The sequence below is a fragment of the Lipophrys pholis genome (genome assembly GCF_963383615.2).
Source record: "Lipophrys pholis genome assembly, chromosome: 17".
In the NCBI taxonomy this organism is placed as follows: domain Eukaryota; kingdom Metazoa; phylum Chordata; class Actinopteri; order Blenniiformes; family Blenniidae; genus Lipophrys; species Lipophrys pholis.
Genome location: NC_137643.1, coordinates 12,228,429 through 12,243,714, shown reverse-complemented (window position 1 = coordinate 12,243,714; position 15,286 = coordinate 12,228,429). Strand labels below are relative to the sequence as shown.

At 40.0% G+C, this 15,286-nt stretch overlaps 1 protein-coding gene across 1 annotated transcript in view; it reads left to right on the top strand.

Moving 5' to 3' along the window:
* The window catches only part of LOC308122805 (CUB and sushi domain-containing protein 3-like), a gene marked incomplete at both ends in the record, with an annotated part of 358,715 nt that overhangs the window by 130,024 nt on the left and 213,405 nt on the right, over positions 1-15,286 (top strand). Inside the window, one exon of the mRNA XM_080484894.1 lies at positions 12,728-12,925. Coding sequence (XP_080341020.1) covers positions 12,728-12,925 — 198 coding nt within the window. The remainder of the gene's footprint in view (positions 1-12,727; positions 12,926-15,286) is intronic.

Below are 15,286 nucleotides of genomic sequence, written 5' to 3'. Positions count from 1 at the left end.
AAAAAAAAAGGCATCAAAACAGATACTCATCACTGAGACACACACAAGCATACATTTCATAGCACATCAGTTGTTTTGTGTTGTGTTAAGTAAAGTGATTGCATTGGGAAAAAAGTTTTATTGTGTTTATTGTTTTTAATGCTCTGTAACTTTTCCCTGATGGCAGCAGTTCAAACAGGGAATGTCCCGGGTGTGAACTGTCCAATATAATATTGTGAGCTTTTTTGCGGCAGCGGGAACTGTGCAGTTCTTCTGGTGTTTGGGGAGGGCAGCTGACCATCTTCTGTGCCATTCTGATGACCCTCTGGAGGGCTTTCCTCTGTGCAGCTGTACAGCTGCTGTACCACACATTAATACAGTATGTTAAAATGCTCTGGATGGTACACTGATAGAATGACACCAGCAGTCTCTGTGGGGTGCTGTTCATGCTCAACACCCTCAGGAAGTGTAGTCTCTGCTGGGTCTTTTTGAGCATTCCAGTGGTGTTCACACTCCTGGTCAGGCCCTCCTCGATGTGGACTCCCAGGAGTCAGCCACCCTCTCCACACACTCCCCACCAATGTATAGAGGCATTACGTTGCCTTTTGTAATCCGAAAGTCACGGATGACAAAAATCAGCTGCACATATCTCCCCTGCTGCTCCAGGTGGGACAGTCCAGCATGGAGGGCCGTAACTACCGCATCTTCTGTGGACCTGCTTGCCCTCTAAGCAAACTGATGTCGGTTAAAGGTCAGAGGGAGGAACAATGTGGTATGACCCCGTACCAGTTTTTCAAAGCACTTCATCACCACGGGGGGTGAGTGTAGCTAGCCGGTAGTCCTCAAGATTCGTGATGTGCGATTTCTTTGGCAGTGGGACTATGATGGAGGATTTCATATATGAAGGGGCGGTGTACTGGGAAAAACTGGTTCAAGATCCTTGTGAAGACTCCGGCCAGATGATCTGCACAGTCCTTCAGTACCCATTCAGGCACGCCGTCGGATCCATTCGCGTTTCTCGGATTGACAGTCCAGAGCATGCGCCTCACCTCACTCTCCTCCACATTCAGTATGTGCTGTCATTACGGTATACAATTTGATATTGATCATTGCTTTATCCAACACAGTTACAAGATTTCCACTGACAATGAGAAAAAGGTAGGGTGCACTCTCAGCACGTTGCCAGTCCAGCTCAGGGCAAATGAAGGGAGACACCTAATCCCCTAATGGCCCAGATAGGCTTCTTTTACACAGGTAAATTGATACGTGCGTTTCCATACCCCCATCTGTCCCTCACGATGCTGTGAACGTTGCTTGCTTCATGTTAGAAACCTTTCTAATCCCAACATCGATAAAACATGTTTGAAATTGCTGAATTAAGTATTTGTGTTCCGAGTGGTGTTTACAATCTGGTCTGTGGGTGCTAATCCATTGTCCTGTGTCTTCAATTTGCAAGTGAAGATATTTATGGACTGTTCACAAATGTCTTTGTCCTGCTGTAAAGGTGAGGTAGTGTTGTAGATTTACTTGTATCGACGCACACATTTGCTCAGACTTTCCTCATAGGGAATGTTATTTCTGTTGTCTTCCGAGTTATATTATCTTCTTTGTTTGTTTAATACTGCACGATGCCCCCATAACTCATCAGTGGTATTACTCCAGCTGCTGCTCATCTACAAGTTCTTTATGACCATACGGAATTCTGCTTGCAGCGAACACAGAACACGGACAGGAACCATATCCTTCCATGTATTTCGACTGATTTATATCATCAATCAACCTAACAAGGTTGTGCTCTTGTAGGAACTGGGAGTACCATGAGAGAATCCATACAGGCGCACAGGAAGAACATTTGAACTCGTCACTGATGCACAGGGCCCAGTATTAAACATGGGTCATCTTGCCGTGCAGCAACAGTGCAAATCATTTCAATATTGTTACATCAACACGGCCTGGTGTAATTATAAAATGTTTAACAATATTCAACTCATTGTGCTTTTATTGATCAGCTTTTCTGTTAAGAGAGATGTCACTGTACAAACCCTTGTGTCCATTTCATCTCATGCGAACAACAGTTCCGAGAGTAGTGCGTTTCCCAAAAGCTATGTCCTGTTAATTCAGGATTATCCTAATCTTTCATAAAAGGCATTAGTTTTGATGAGGAAAACAAGCCATTCATGTGGGTTGTGGACCATGATCAATCTGTTAATGAGCTACTATATTTTTTATTGATTCATTTATTCATCAAAAGTGGTGTATGTATTTTATCAAAGAAGTGACACTTTCAATCAAAAGCTGTAATGAAAATGACATGCTGTGAGTTACACTCCCTATAATCTATAAATCAGCAGTTAGAATTACTACTCAGCTGTGTCTGTGTTGGTTGGTTAGCCTCGTAGTTTAGGTGAGCTTGGTGGCTTTAAATTGTGTGTGTGTGGGTTTATGTGTCGTGGTATCTGTCAGTCAGCCTTCCAGGGGGTCTCTTGATGTTAAATTTAATAAGACATGCTACAGTAACCACAGCTATTAGCAATCACACCCACGCTGGCACAAAGCTAGGTAGCCAGCTCACCTCGACTGTGCTCAACTGTGCAACCAGGCAACACATACAGATGCTATCAACGCTGTGATGATCCTCTTTACACACACACACACACACACACACACACACGCACACACACACACACACACACACACACACGCTATAGTAACCATTACCTAACCCAAACTGAGATTTACATTAAAGGTGTTTAAGCCATTTATATTTCCCACAGTGGAAATACATACCTATACACACATGCATACACAGATGCACACGCGTATAATGCCACATACAATTCATAAAGAAACCCAGAAGATATCAGACTTTGTCAGTCACCAGTGACAGAAACAGACACTCACTCACATTGACGTGGATGGTCTCTACAGGCAGTAATCTGTACTTTGGTTACCAGTTAATCTTTTATATACCACTTAACATCATTAACCTTGCCTAGCACTCCAATGTCTGCTCGATTGGTCTCAGGTCTGTCTAAGGATACTTCAAGTATGTGAAGCCCCGCCTGTGACCCTTGAAAAACAGCAAAGTTCATTACATCACATATTTCTTCTGACAGCACATCATCATGTATCACCGTTTCTGGGTATCTTAAACTTACATAATTCATCATCTACAGAACTCGACATCTATGATTTATGTAATTTTAAACAATTGTATTTTAGTTACTTTTAGTGCTGTTGCAACAATAAAGACAACACTAGTTAATTTATATTAATAGTTTTGTATAAGTTCATTATGTGTGTATTTTCATACAAAACCAGGCTTTCCCTAGTGGAAAGGTGGCAAATTGAGTTAACTGTCTGTCAGCTTTAGAGAAACATGTATGTATCCCTTCAGACAATCAGTTCTCTCCAATTTGTCTGCTGTTCTGTTTTCTTCTCTTCTCTTCCAAAGTTTAATGTTAATCTATCTGAAAAGTGCAATAGGCAAAAGGAGGGAGATGCAGTGAAACATGAAGGAAGAGCTGTAACAAGAAAGTGTGTGAACATGGTTGGGGGGGAGAAAGGTTCCTCTGGTATTGATCAGCACAAAAAAGGGTATTCTGAGACAACACACTCACTTACCCAGTTCTGTTCAACGACAGCCGTGGTGTCTATTCCTTTTTTGAAACTATTTACTTCCCTCCCTCTGTCTTCTGCCTTTCCTAATGGATATCGATTTAGTTTTCGGGACATACTGTAATTTTGTATCTATCCAGTTTGCTACTTCTGGCTCGCTAACCTCTTCACTTTCCAATCTCCCGCCTTCGCTGTCTGTCTCTTTCACATCCCTTAAAGTTGAACCTAAATTTCCAGATAATAGAAGTGCAAGTGTAAAAAATGTGTGTATAAGTGAAGGTGTGTATGCCCGTGTCACAGTGCAGAGCAGCTTTAGCAGAGTGACAGTGATGTCAGACACATAACGATTTCCTATTGGCTGTCAGCCCCCGAGGCCTAACGACCTGTTATTGATCTGACCAATTAGTATTCACACCTTTAATTAATACTGAAGCCTGATGTACGTACACACACACACACACACACACACACACACACACACACACACACACACACACACACACACACACACACACACACACACACACACACACACACACACACACATTTTAATTAATAGTATGGAGAGGAGTGGCTGCAGGAAGAGATAAGAGACGAAAAGAGGCAGGAAAGAGGGAGATGGATGCATGAGACAACGAAGCGGAGGTTCAGTTGGAAAAAGCAGAGGACTTCAATTGGTGCAGCCCCCCTAATGTAAGAAGTAATAGTGAGTCAAGTCTTATCGGTGTACTGACTTTTGGCAGTACAAACAAACTTGCACTGATTCTACTTGTGTGCATCTGAACGTTCATGTAATGTTGCAGACATGATAAAAAATACGCCTGTCCAATATAAACAGTTTAATATACTGTGGTGTGGTAAATAATAATATTGCAAATATAATGCGACCAGCTGTATTTCCCATCCCAAAGCAGACTGTAATTGCCAGAAGACCCACAACATTCCCTGGCCATCATTGGCAAAAAACTAAACAAAACAGTTTAATAAAAGAAATAAAGTTGAACCTTTTTCCATTTTGTTTGATCAAGTCTGATGGAGCTTTTTTGTTCTTGTCTTCAGAAAGACCATGTCGGCCCTTTCAGGTTAGATCAAAGATAGCAGATACTGTAGCGCTCTTCAGTGGCTACAGAAGGAAAATAAAATGGTCCAAGCAGACAAGCTCACCCATGATCTTCTTCAATCCTCATGGTGACAGCCTGTAAACACACGACAATTAGAAAGAGGTGTGTGTGCCTGCATACAATATGTGCGATGTTTTTGTTTTTTATTTCCGTCCCTCTTCAAATGTGTACGCGCTGCTCTAATGAAGTTCTGTTGGCAGGATGTCTTTAGGGGGAAATCTAATGCTTTATTGAACCAGGCCTCAGAGAAACATTGATCACTGCATCAAAGAGCTATAGCCGAATGAGTACACTGACACCAAAATACACAAACACATACATACACGTCGACACAGACACACACAAACACCAACATGCAAAGGCATCAGAGTGCATACACACCCGGGTGAATTGGAGGTAAAGAGCTTATAATTGACATCTCCATGTTTCTTTGTGAGCAGTCAGACTGCTGTCATTATCTGCTCATTCAATTACATACAGAGAAATTGCATGGCTGCAAAAAAACAAAGTACATCTTTTCTACTACCCTTCTCAGATGGATATTCCATCCACAAAATGGAGTTAATTGTGTTGGGCAGGGGGTTGTTGTCGTCTTCCAAAACCCGCTTCACTCAGCCACATTAAACTGCTCCCTCATTTGGCTGTCTCTGATTCTGTATTTTAGTCATATGTAAGTTTATTGTCACTGAAATGTATCATTTATGTAAACGTGGTGTCTTAGTTACCTCTATTCTTTATTTCAAGCAGACCAATATCAGAAGAAGTTGAAGCACCTATTTAATTCTGAGCAATTCTGGAAAAAAAAGAAAGAAAAAGCTTTTGCAAATATTATTATACATAGATTTACTGCCAAATGCACGACACAGCTTTTACCTGTGTGCAAGTACATGCCTGCATGTGTGTATACACACGTTTGATTGGCTGTGTTGTGGTCTGTAAGGAATCCAGAGAGACCCTTGGTTTGCTACTCTGAGTCTATAATGTTTGATCTCCAATAGAAGTTACAATCATTAGCAACACAGTTGCGTGCGTGTTAACTGATTTTTGCAGTTGCCGGGTGATCTAAAGGTTTGAAGAGCCATTATTTTAACCAGGAGCTTTATTTACTTTTCAAACTTTACCTCTCCCTCAGAATCTCTCTGTCTCCCTTGACACACATACACCTTCTGCTGTCACTTAGTCCTTTCCCCCCTGTAATGATGTAATAATTGATCTTAATTACTTATAATTAAACCATCCTCATTTAAAAGCTTCTTTTATGGGAGGTGTGAGTATTGCGAGTTTGAATGTGAGTGCGTGCAATTCCTCGATAATGTTCCAATCCTTGACAATTTTTTTAGATAAAAACAATTTTAGATTTTAGAGTTTGCCTCTTCATGCTAATGCCAAATGGCTTTACTCAACACACTCCAGCCTTTTTTGATAGTTAAATCGGTTTAACTTCCTCAGTTTATTCAATAAGTGAAAAACGAGAGAAACTGGCTTTGGAATATATCAGCCAAATACATTCACTCTCATATTTTTGGTTAATATTAATATTTTTATCCGCATTTCCATTGCCGTTGGCATCAGTGAACACTTCCCACTGCCAAATATGCTCGCTCTGGCTCAGAAAAACAGCGTGTCAGACACTGACTAACCTGATCATGTTAGTGACAAACACACCACAAACACAGGTCTCTAGTGTGAAGCCTAATGCACTATTCAAACAAAAAACTAATGCCAGGAAAGAAAAAAAAAAAGCCTTTGCTGGGTTGCTCACTGTTGAATTTTAGATTTTACCTTTTGCTATACGGCCTGTCCAATTCATGACCAAGAAGAGTTCTACTTAATCCCTCGGGAGCCAATTAAGAACCAACACATTTTGGCTGTGTAAATAAAACAAATACCACCATCATCAAGTGGTCAGCCTTACCAAGTGGAGAGTTACGGTGGAATATTGAGGCATTAAGTGAGGATGTAATCACTGCTGAAGTGGTTGATTAGTGCAGGAATGGGACTTTTGACACTGTCCTTGTAGTAAGGATGTTTCTAACGAGTAATTTCTCTGTTGACTAAACTTAATTAAGAGTAGTCTAAAAAAAGGAAAATGCTCAAGGTAGGTACTCAAGTCTTAACCAGTACTGATAATTAGAAAGCTTACTATAAATCACAGCAATCTGACATATTCTTTCATGATGTCGTTAAAATAAAAAAGGAGCATCTCAAATGAAATGATGATAATCAATCATTCATGGCTGGCCATGGCGAAAACAAAAGCATTCCTCAATCTTCGTACAGCTCCACAAGTTCAGACAGATGCCGCGTTTTGCTTAAACAGCTTCCATCGGAAGTACCATTCTCTTTGAGCTGAATTCACCCTCAAACTTTTCATGTTTCCATGCCTGAGTAAGCTCATCCCTATTTGTCGTTAATTCAAAGTTGCGACCTGACGTAGCAACACTGTGGTGAATGGCGTTGCTGGCACTTGCCATGCTCCACTACAGGGAGTCGAGTAAGGACTCGATGGGAATTTGTCTGAAATGGACTTGGCAGTCTTGCCACCTGCTGTTCTTCTTATTGGACGTGGATAGCGCTGGTTGGAGGAGGCCAGAACTGTGAGTGCATAGTGTACCACATGCATTATTTCATGTTTAGCTTGCTCTCTTGGTACATTTTGTTCTTTTTGATAGCCCACGATGAACAGGGACATGTGCTTTGGCCTCACTGCTCCTCTCAAGCAGCGATCGCTTATGAACTCCACTTTAATGGAGCCATTTAGTCCATCTCTGTCACACTCTGTTAAATTGGATCAGAAAATTGTGGCTCTGACACTTTTCTTGTTGATTTTAAATATATCTGCCTATCTTTTACCTAACCATCTGGGCTTGTGCATCGAACAACAAAGAGGGAAAAACTTTACTTCTATTCATCTGTCTTTTAGCACAGCGTCTGCTCAGCATGATTCTAAATAATAGACCTTTCAGCAGACTTATACATTTATGCCATCACTGCTTTTGCAGTGAAACATGTCACAGTTTTGAAACGGCTGATATCTCATCTTGACATTAATCTTTTCATATTAAGCAGCACACAGGCATGTAGAATAATTCCATATTATCCTATTCTGGATATTTAGAGCTGGCATAGCCTGCATTTGCGAAACTGGCTTGATTCTTAGTAGAGCTGCTGATTGACAGCAGCAACTTTTTTTTTTTGAAAGCAGCAGTTATGTTTGGGATGTATTATGATTGAGTCAAATGGGCACGGAAATGTCTTAAGCTTCTCATCCATAACATCTCAGCTTTCAGAGCTGCTGTGCAGCTACTCAAACTTCAATTAAGCCTCAGATAGGTTGAAGAAATGTGCTCAGACTTAAACACACATTATTCAGAATCATTTTACATATTGCAAACCTGCTCTGTCTGGTTCGTAATATTGTTGTGTGTATTCTAATAACATCATTTATTATAATTAATCCATTATTATAATGACAACAAACCTCAAATTTGAAGCTAAGCTACCAATCTGTTTATGTACAAATGTCTTTATGATATCGGAACAACATATACGTAGGAATATGTTTCCTTTTTATTCCATTTTAAATCCCCCAGTTTTCAACATTGATTTTTACCACAGAGGGTCTTCAAATCAATTTTTACCCAAAAGATCACATCTGACTCCAAATGACATTTAACTCTTATAACTTTGGAGACTGGCTGTGACAATCTATCACTGCAAACAGGAAGCTGCCAATCACATTTTGCTGAGCTGTGTCTGAATGCTAATGTCAGGCTGTGAACCTTTTGTCCCAATTTTGTCACACGTTAGAGAACTGAGTAAGCCGAAATGGAACAAAAGAAGGTATCTGCAGGAGCTTCTGTTGTCTACTTGTGTGAAGGAATCTTCTCAAATGAACCCTCGGAATGCATCATTGTGTAAACAACAGTGCTGCAAAACCTTAGGATGGACAGAAATTAACAACTCCTCTGGACTTGATCTTAGAGATGCATTGTAATCAAATGTATGTTAAAATGCAGTATTAACCTCATGACAACAAGCTAATGTCATTGCAGAATGGAAACCAGGTTTTTGACAGGCTCAGGCTCCCACAGCCCAAAAACAATGTACAACTCCAACTATAAAGCATCAAGTTATCATACAAGACATGTTTTATGGCTGAAGTCATTCACATCACTATAGAATAGTTTTCAAAGTGGTGAATAAATTACACCGACAGGCCACTGACTTAAAAAGTTGAAAGCAAGTGAAACCTTTCAGATATTGAAATGCCCCCAAACTCTTTTTTGCTGGGCTTGGGTCAGTACAATCCCCATAAACCTTTTATCGGGTATGTCTTGAACAGAATTCATAAATAAAAACCATTTTTCAGGTGTAGTCACTGGAAATTCATGCAGATGGCTCCTTGTAACCGATTCTATGCTTTCTATTCAAGCGTGTCCACATTGTTTCTGATTGAGAGTAAAACTGGGTTCATCTTTTATCGAAGTTCTTGCTGACTGAGGTGCAAATCATCCAAACACATTGAATCCCCCTTCTGTCTGTGTCACCCTTTCTTTTATTTAATTATTTTTTCTGTCCTCCTCTTTGTCCCGATCCTCCCCGTCTTGGCTGTCCTTTACTCCCCCTCTCTTATCTTCCACTATGCAGTGTCATCTGTCTCACTATAAAACTCTGAAAGCATTGCAACATACTTTAGGTTTTTGTTTTTTTTCTTCTATCCTTTTGCTGCTGCTTTTCACCATCTACTCTGTACTCGTACCCAGCTGTAATTGCTTATCTAGGGAGAAATAAAATCCAGGTAAATGGTTTTGTGTGTGTGTGTGTGTGTGTGTGTGTGTGTGTGTGTGTGTGTGTGTGTGTGTGTGTGTGTGTGTGTGTGTGTGTGTGTGTGTGTGTGTGTGTGTGTGTGTGTGTGTGTGTGTGTGTGTGTGTGTTTTGGAAGAGAAAGCTGTATTGTCTTCCTTGGCATGCAAGCTTTGGTGCGCCCCTATATGCGAGTGTATGTGACAAACGCCAATAGTTCTACAGATGGCCCATAAAACCAGCGGCTTGTAATGAAGCAACTGAGACTGAAATCATGGTTATGGTAAACCGGGGAGGAACTGAGATAGGGGAGGAGAGGCAGAGATAGATAGATGGAGGGAGGGAGAAAAAATGAGAGGAGGAAGAAGTGCGGGTGTGAGAAAATAAATAAGAGAGAGCAGGCAGCCATAAAGCATGGAAAGGAGTGTGGCATAGCTTCTGGCTACTGAATAAACTAGTGTAATGAAACTACGTGATGTTCTCAATAAAGTATGTTGAGAAAGAAAGGAGCTATGGAAGGATAGACAAGAGGGTGATATAGGAACAGAGAAGAGCAAACAAGGACCTGGCATGCCATTACGATTTTTAGTTAAGGACGAGATGGGAGGAGGGAAACAGTAGGGGGCGAAAAAGATAAAAGACATGGAAATCAAAGATAGATGAAGGAGGTGTAAATAGATGCAGGTAAGAAAGTGAACATTAGTGGAAATAAAGAAACAAAAAGAGGGAAAACGTAATGATGCTGCAGTAATAGAATGATGAAAAAAAAAATGAACAACCGAGTATTTAAAATGGAAAGAATATTTGTGCATGTGTCAGTGGCACACTAATGTGAAAGTGCGTGTGTAGGTGTTAGGAGTAAATGTGTGCGCGATACGATAGTGAACAACAAACATCCAGACACTTAGTGGGAGCCACGCTGACTGGCAAAATCGATAGGCCAACAGGTCGCAACACTAGGCCAAACTGACATCCAATCACAGCGCAGCACAGGGGGTCGCCACAGTGATGAATGACCCTGGTTTCATTTGTGTGTGTGTGTGTTTGTGTGTGTGTGTGTGTGTATGTGTGTGTGTGCGCATGCTTGTGTCCAAGTGTGTCTTGTCAGTGTGCGGGTCTCTGTCACTGTGTGTGTGCAGATAAGGAGGATGGCAGCTGGAGGCTGTGAAAACGATTTTCCTCCCTCGTTTTTTTGCTTTTCATGCTCTCCGTGGAGCAGAAGTAAATATAAACTCAAAGAAAAGACTAGCAAAAGTTTGCATGAGGAATTGCATGAGGCTGTGATTATGTGATTTTGTTTGTGTGTGCATGCCAACAGATTCTCATTTAGAGACAAAGCGAATGCTGTTACCCAGTTATTTCTGTTGGCGTTGCGTCTATATTTAAATGGTCCATAATGTTCGCTTCAGCGGACCTTGTTATATTTTAGAAATATAGTAATAAGCAAGTGAAGACTGAAAGCTCGTTTTGTGACCACTTAAAAAAAGAGAGCAAGGAGGATATAATTAAGAAGATATGATAGTAAACTGATTTTTTTACAAATAAATAAATAAATCAGCCTACAATATAAAAAACACTAAACGTTGGTTTATTTGATGATATCAAGTAATTTCAGGTTTTTTTTTCCTGCATTGTAAATGATAATTAGTCATTATGCTGTTAATATGAAAACAAATTACTGACACATTATTCTTTCATTTGTACATCTTTGCTCGTATTTCACCATTTATATGTTTAGCCTCTGTGGTGACACTTTGAGAATAAGTGCAGTTCTACCAGCACATTATATTTAGAAGCAAATTCCACCTCTCTGCCGCTTCTTTCTATCCTTTTCTCATTTGATTCCTTTCCTTCGTTCCCCTCTCACTCCTCTTCTGGTCCCTTTGTCGTAGTAGTTTCATCGTTCTATCTATCATGTTGAGCATCCCCAATTTCTCACTGCCCCAGCACCCCCAACCATCTCTAATGCCTCCCTCTCTTCCCACATCTGTCTGGTTTCCCTTGCCCCCTCCCTAACACCCTATCTGTCTGAATAGTTCCATAGTTGTATCAATCAAGTTCAAACAATAAGACCAGAGTTGGTCTCTGTGCTCTCATCTACTTCCTGTTTTATCGCTTGTAATACCCTTTTTCTTCTCCTCTCACTCTCAGTTTTGTTCCCTCTCATTGCCGTGTGTCTGTATGTGGTAGTTTATATGCATACAGTCGTTCATATGTCTTTGGCACAGAATTGTAAATGTATCTAGAGGGAAGAATGTAATTAGGACACTTTCTCATTCCCTCCCTTGCTTTTTTTCTTTTTTCTCTTTTTTCTTTTTTCTCAGGCTGAGTGGGTTTTGACAGGAAGTGTAACCAAAATGTTAATTTACAGCCATCATGCGTGGACTTATGTATAATAAAGAACTGTAGGCTTAAGATCCTGGTTAAGTCTGCGCTGAGGGCATAGTTTCACAACAGACTCTAATGATGTATTTAAAGCACTTCACCACAATTCACGTGTCTCGCTTTTCTGACCATGAAACTGTTCTTGATGGCAGACGCCCTGGGATCTGCGGACTGAGGCTGTAACACCATTTTCCTCACACAAGACGCCATGTGAGCAGAACATTAGGAGAGCAGCAGTGGCAGCTCCGATGCTCCATCTGTGAACACAGCAGAGGGCTATAGGTCACCTGCAATTTGGAAATGCTCGAAGGCCAACTCATTACTGAAGTCACACTGCAAAACATGGGCAGCCCAAATATAATAAGATATATATATATATATAAGATATAAACACTAAATTGGAGAAGAAAGATACTTAAAACAAGTGAAATGATCTGTCCATACAGCATTTTATTTGAGAACATATGTTGTACTAAGAATCGGACGGATGGATGGATGGATGGATGGATGGATGGATGGATGGATGGATGGATGGATCATAAAAGTTTGGGTTGCTGGAGCTATTCACATGCACACTTAGAGATCATTTAAAGTGACCTGTTAAACCCAAACACATGTGTGTGGACTATTGGAAGAAACTTGAGCACCTGGAAAACTAACTCATGCACGTCCAGGTGAAGCATGCAAACTTCACGTAGAGAGTCTCTCATCCACTCTCAATTCAGTCATATTTTTGCTCGGAGGCAAACAACTACACCACCGCACAGCTCTTCTTTGAATCTGTTTTTTTTTCCCTCTTGTTTTTTCTTCCCTTGCAGAACTCCAGAGTTCATCTTGTGGAAACCCTGGGGTTCCACCTAAGGCAGTGCTAAGCGGCGGTGGCCGTTTTGCTGTGGGAGACCGTGTGCGCTACAGTTGTGTTCCTGGTTATGTCTTGGACGGCCACGCTACACTCACCTGCATCACGAATGCTGGGAACGCTGCTGTCTGGGACTTCCCTGCTCCTATATGTCGAGGTATGTTCTCAACCTTTATGTGTCTGTGCGAGAGTAAATATGAAGAGTTTTCTTCTTTACTCCACATGCGGCTTCAAATAATTGAGCCATAGCCATTTTTTTTTTTTTGTAGCTTCCAATGTTGATAAAATGTTGATCAATATGTAAAAAAATCTAATCTAAATATTTATTTATTTTTTCACAAATTGAGCTGTTTTTTTTTTTTTAAACATTTTAGAAGAAACTTCTTCATACTCCTTAAATGTGTCTGTGGGCGAGAGCTGGACAGACAGACAGTGTGTGTATGTGTTTATGTATATCTGTGTAAAAAAACAAAACAAAGCAAGCTTTGTAAAAGTATCTCTGCGGTGTTTGTGTCTATGTGTGTGTGTGTGTGACAGAGAAAATGTACCTTCCATGCTCGGCTTTATAATCCAAAAATTAGTGTTAGAGTGAGACAAATAAATGAAGATTACTCAATGGTCCTGCCTGAATGCTGGGATGTATGAGGAAAAACCTTCAACCAGTATAGAGATTTTAGTAGATATAGGTTGTAGTGGCTTTCATATGTGCATGTGCAACAAAAAAACCAACAAAAAAAAACACTTTGCAGAGTTTGCAAATATATATTTATTGGAATAAATGTGATAACAAGAACAGCACATATTAAATATAACATTTTCAGACAGACTGCAATGTCCATCATCTCATATAAACATTGATTGACAGCAGGATGAGTACCAAGTTATATTTTTGAAGACTTTATCCTCTATTTCGCTCCCTATATACTAAGTTTAGATGTGCTGATCTTCTGTTGCTCTTTACAGTTAAAATCAAGCATTTTTCAGTGTTGACCCTGAACTCTGAACCAGTGTACCACACACTATTTGAAAAGTCTTAGTAATATTCTAATGGTATCCATGCAGTGTACAGCATACTACCTTTGAAATGTCAGTTTTCATTTGATCATCTAACTTTCCTTTTTACTGTATTCCTAATTTTCACTAACTATCTCTTGAAAAGTGACGATCATTTCATTGTTCTATACTGGGCATTTTCCTCGTATTTGACTTGACAAAATTAATTTCATTCAACACACACACACACACAGTATATGCTGTAAATACATATCCACTGAACTTGAATTTGAAATATTGTTTTGTTCACCAAACCTTTTAAGCCAATGATCTTCTGTCACTCACATACAGCAGCAACATTAAATATCACAGTTGTGAAGGGTTTAGTTGCAGGACGTGACTTTGCAATCCCACCTAAATACGCTGTACATTCTGACGAGCAACACAGTCAACCATCCAGAAAAACGGCATCCTTTAACACAGTGAAGTGTGTCTCATCAGGGACCCAACCACCATGGGCTCCAGAGTCGGTGGGCGTATTCACAGTATTGAACTGCAAGTATCTGCACTCTTTAGTGATGCGAGTACAATATAAGCCAGATGAGATAAACAAGAGAGATACCACCAACCGCTGTAAGGATGGAACAGAGGTAATTGCTTACAATGACTTAAAGCACTGTGACGGTATAGATCACTGTAGCATATACCTCAGGGAAACCTTCTTTTTTTTTTTTTTAAGTCGAACTCATAGTCACACCGAACATCGAACTCTGAGAGCTGACAAGAGAGACCTGAAGCATCATGGATGATGACTATAGACAAAACTGCCTCATCAACAGCAAGACTAACCTGATCAAGCAAAGAAAACTCATTTCAGGCCAGATAGTCCTTATTGGATTTTTGGTTTTACTCATTTGTGGACAAACATTTTAAATACACACCACTCAGTTGCTGGAGGCAACGGGTGAGATAGTATTGGCTGAATTACTGACCCATAAATTAAACTAAGTAAGAATGTAAAATCCAAAAGCAGTAACAGATAAACTGATGCAACACAATCAGTTTCACTAAACCAGTGACGCCAAGACTGTAAAGCCATATTGCTGTCTAATTAAAAAAGAATAATCTTTAGACATCGAATTGCCTCTGTTACTTTATAAGAGAAAATTAACCCATTCATCATAAAGCTAATATTTTATATGTTCTACCTGCAATTAACTTCCTGCCGGTATACAGAGGAAATATATTGCAGCAAAGAATAGCAGATGATTTTACAGAGAATTTATCTTGCTCATTGAAAGCAAAACAGATCATCGACTTCATTTCTTTATATTGTGTTTTTATGGGGAACAAACCATAATGCATGATGATCCATGATTGCAGCAGATTTTACCTTCACAGATGAGTTCCATCTTATAAAGAACAATGTGTACAATTAAAGTGTATGTCCTAGGTTATGAGCTGATATCAGGGATTTATTCTGCTTTTTAGCTTGGTTTATTCTCAAAATTGAAAAGCTTTTCTT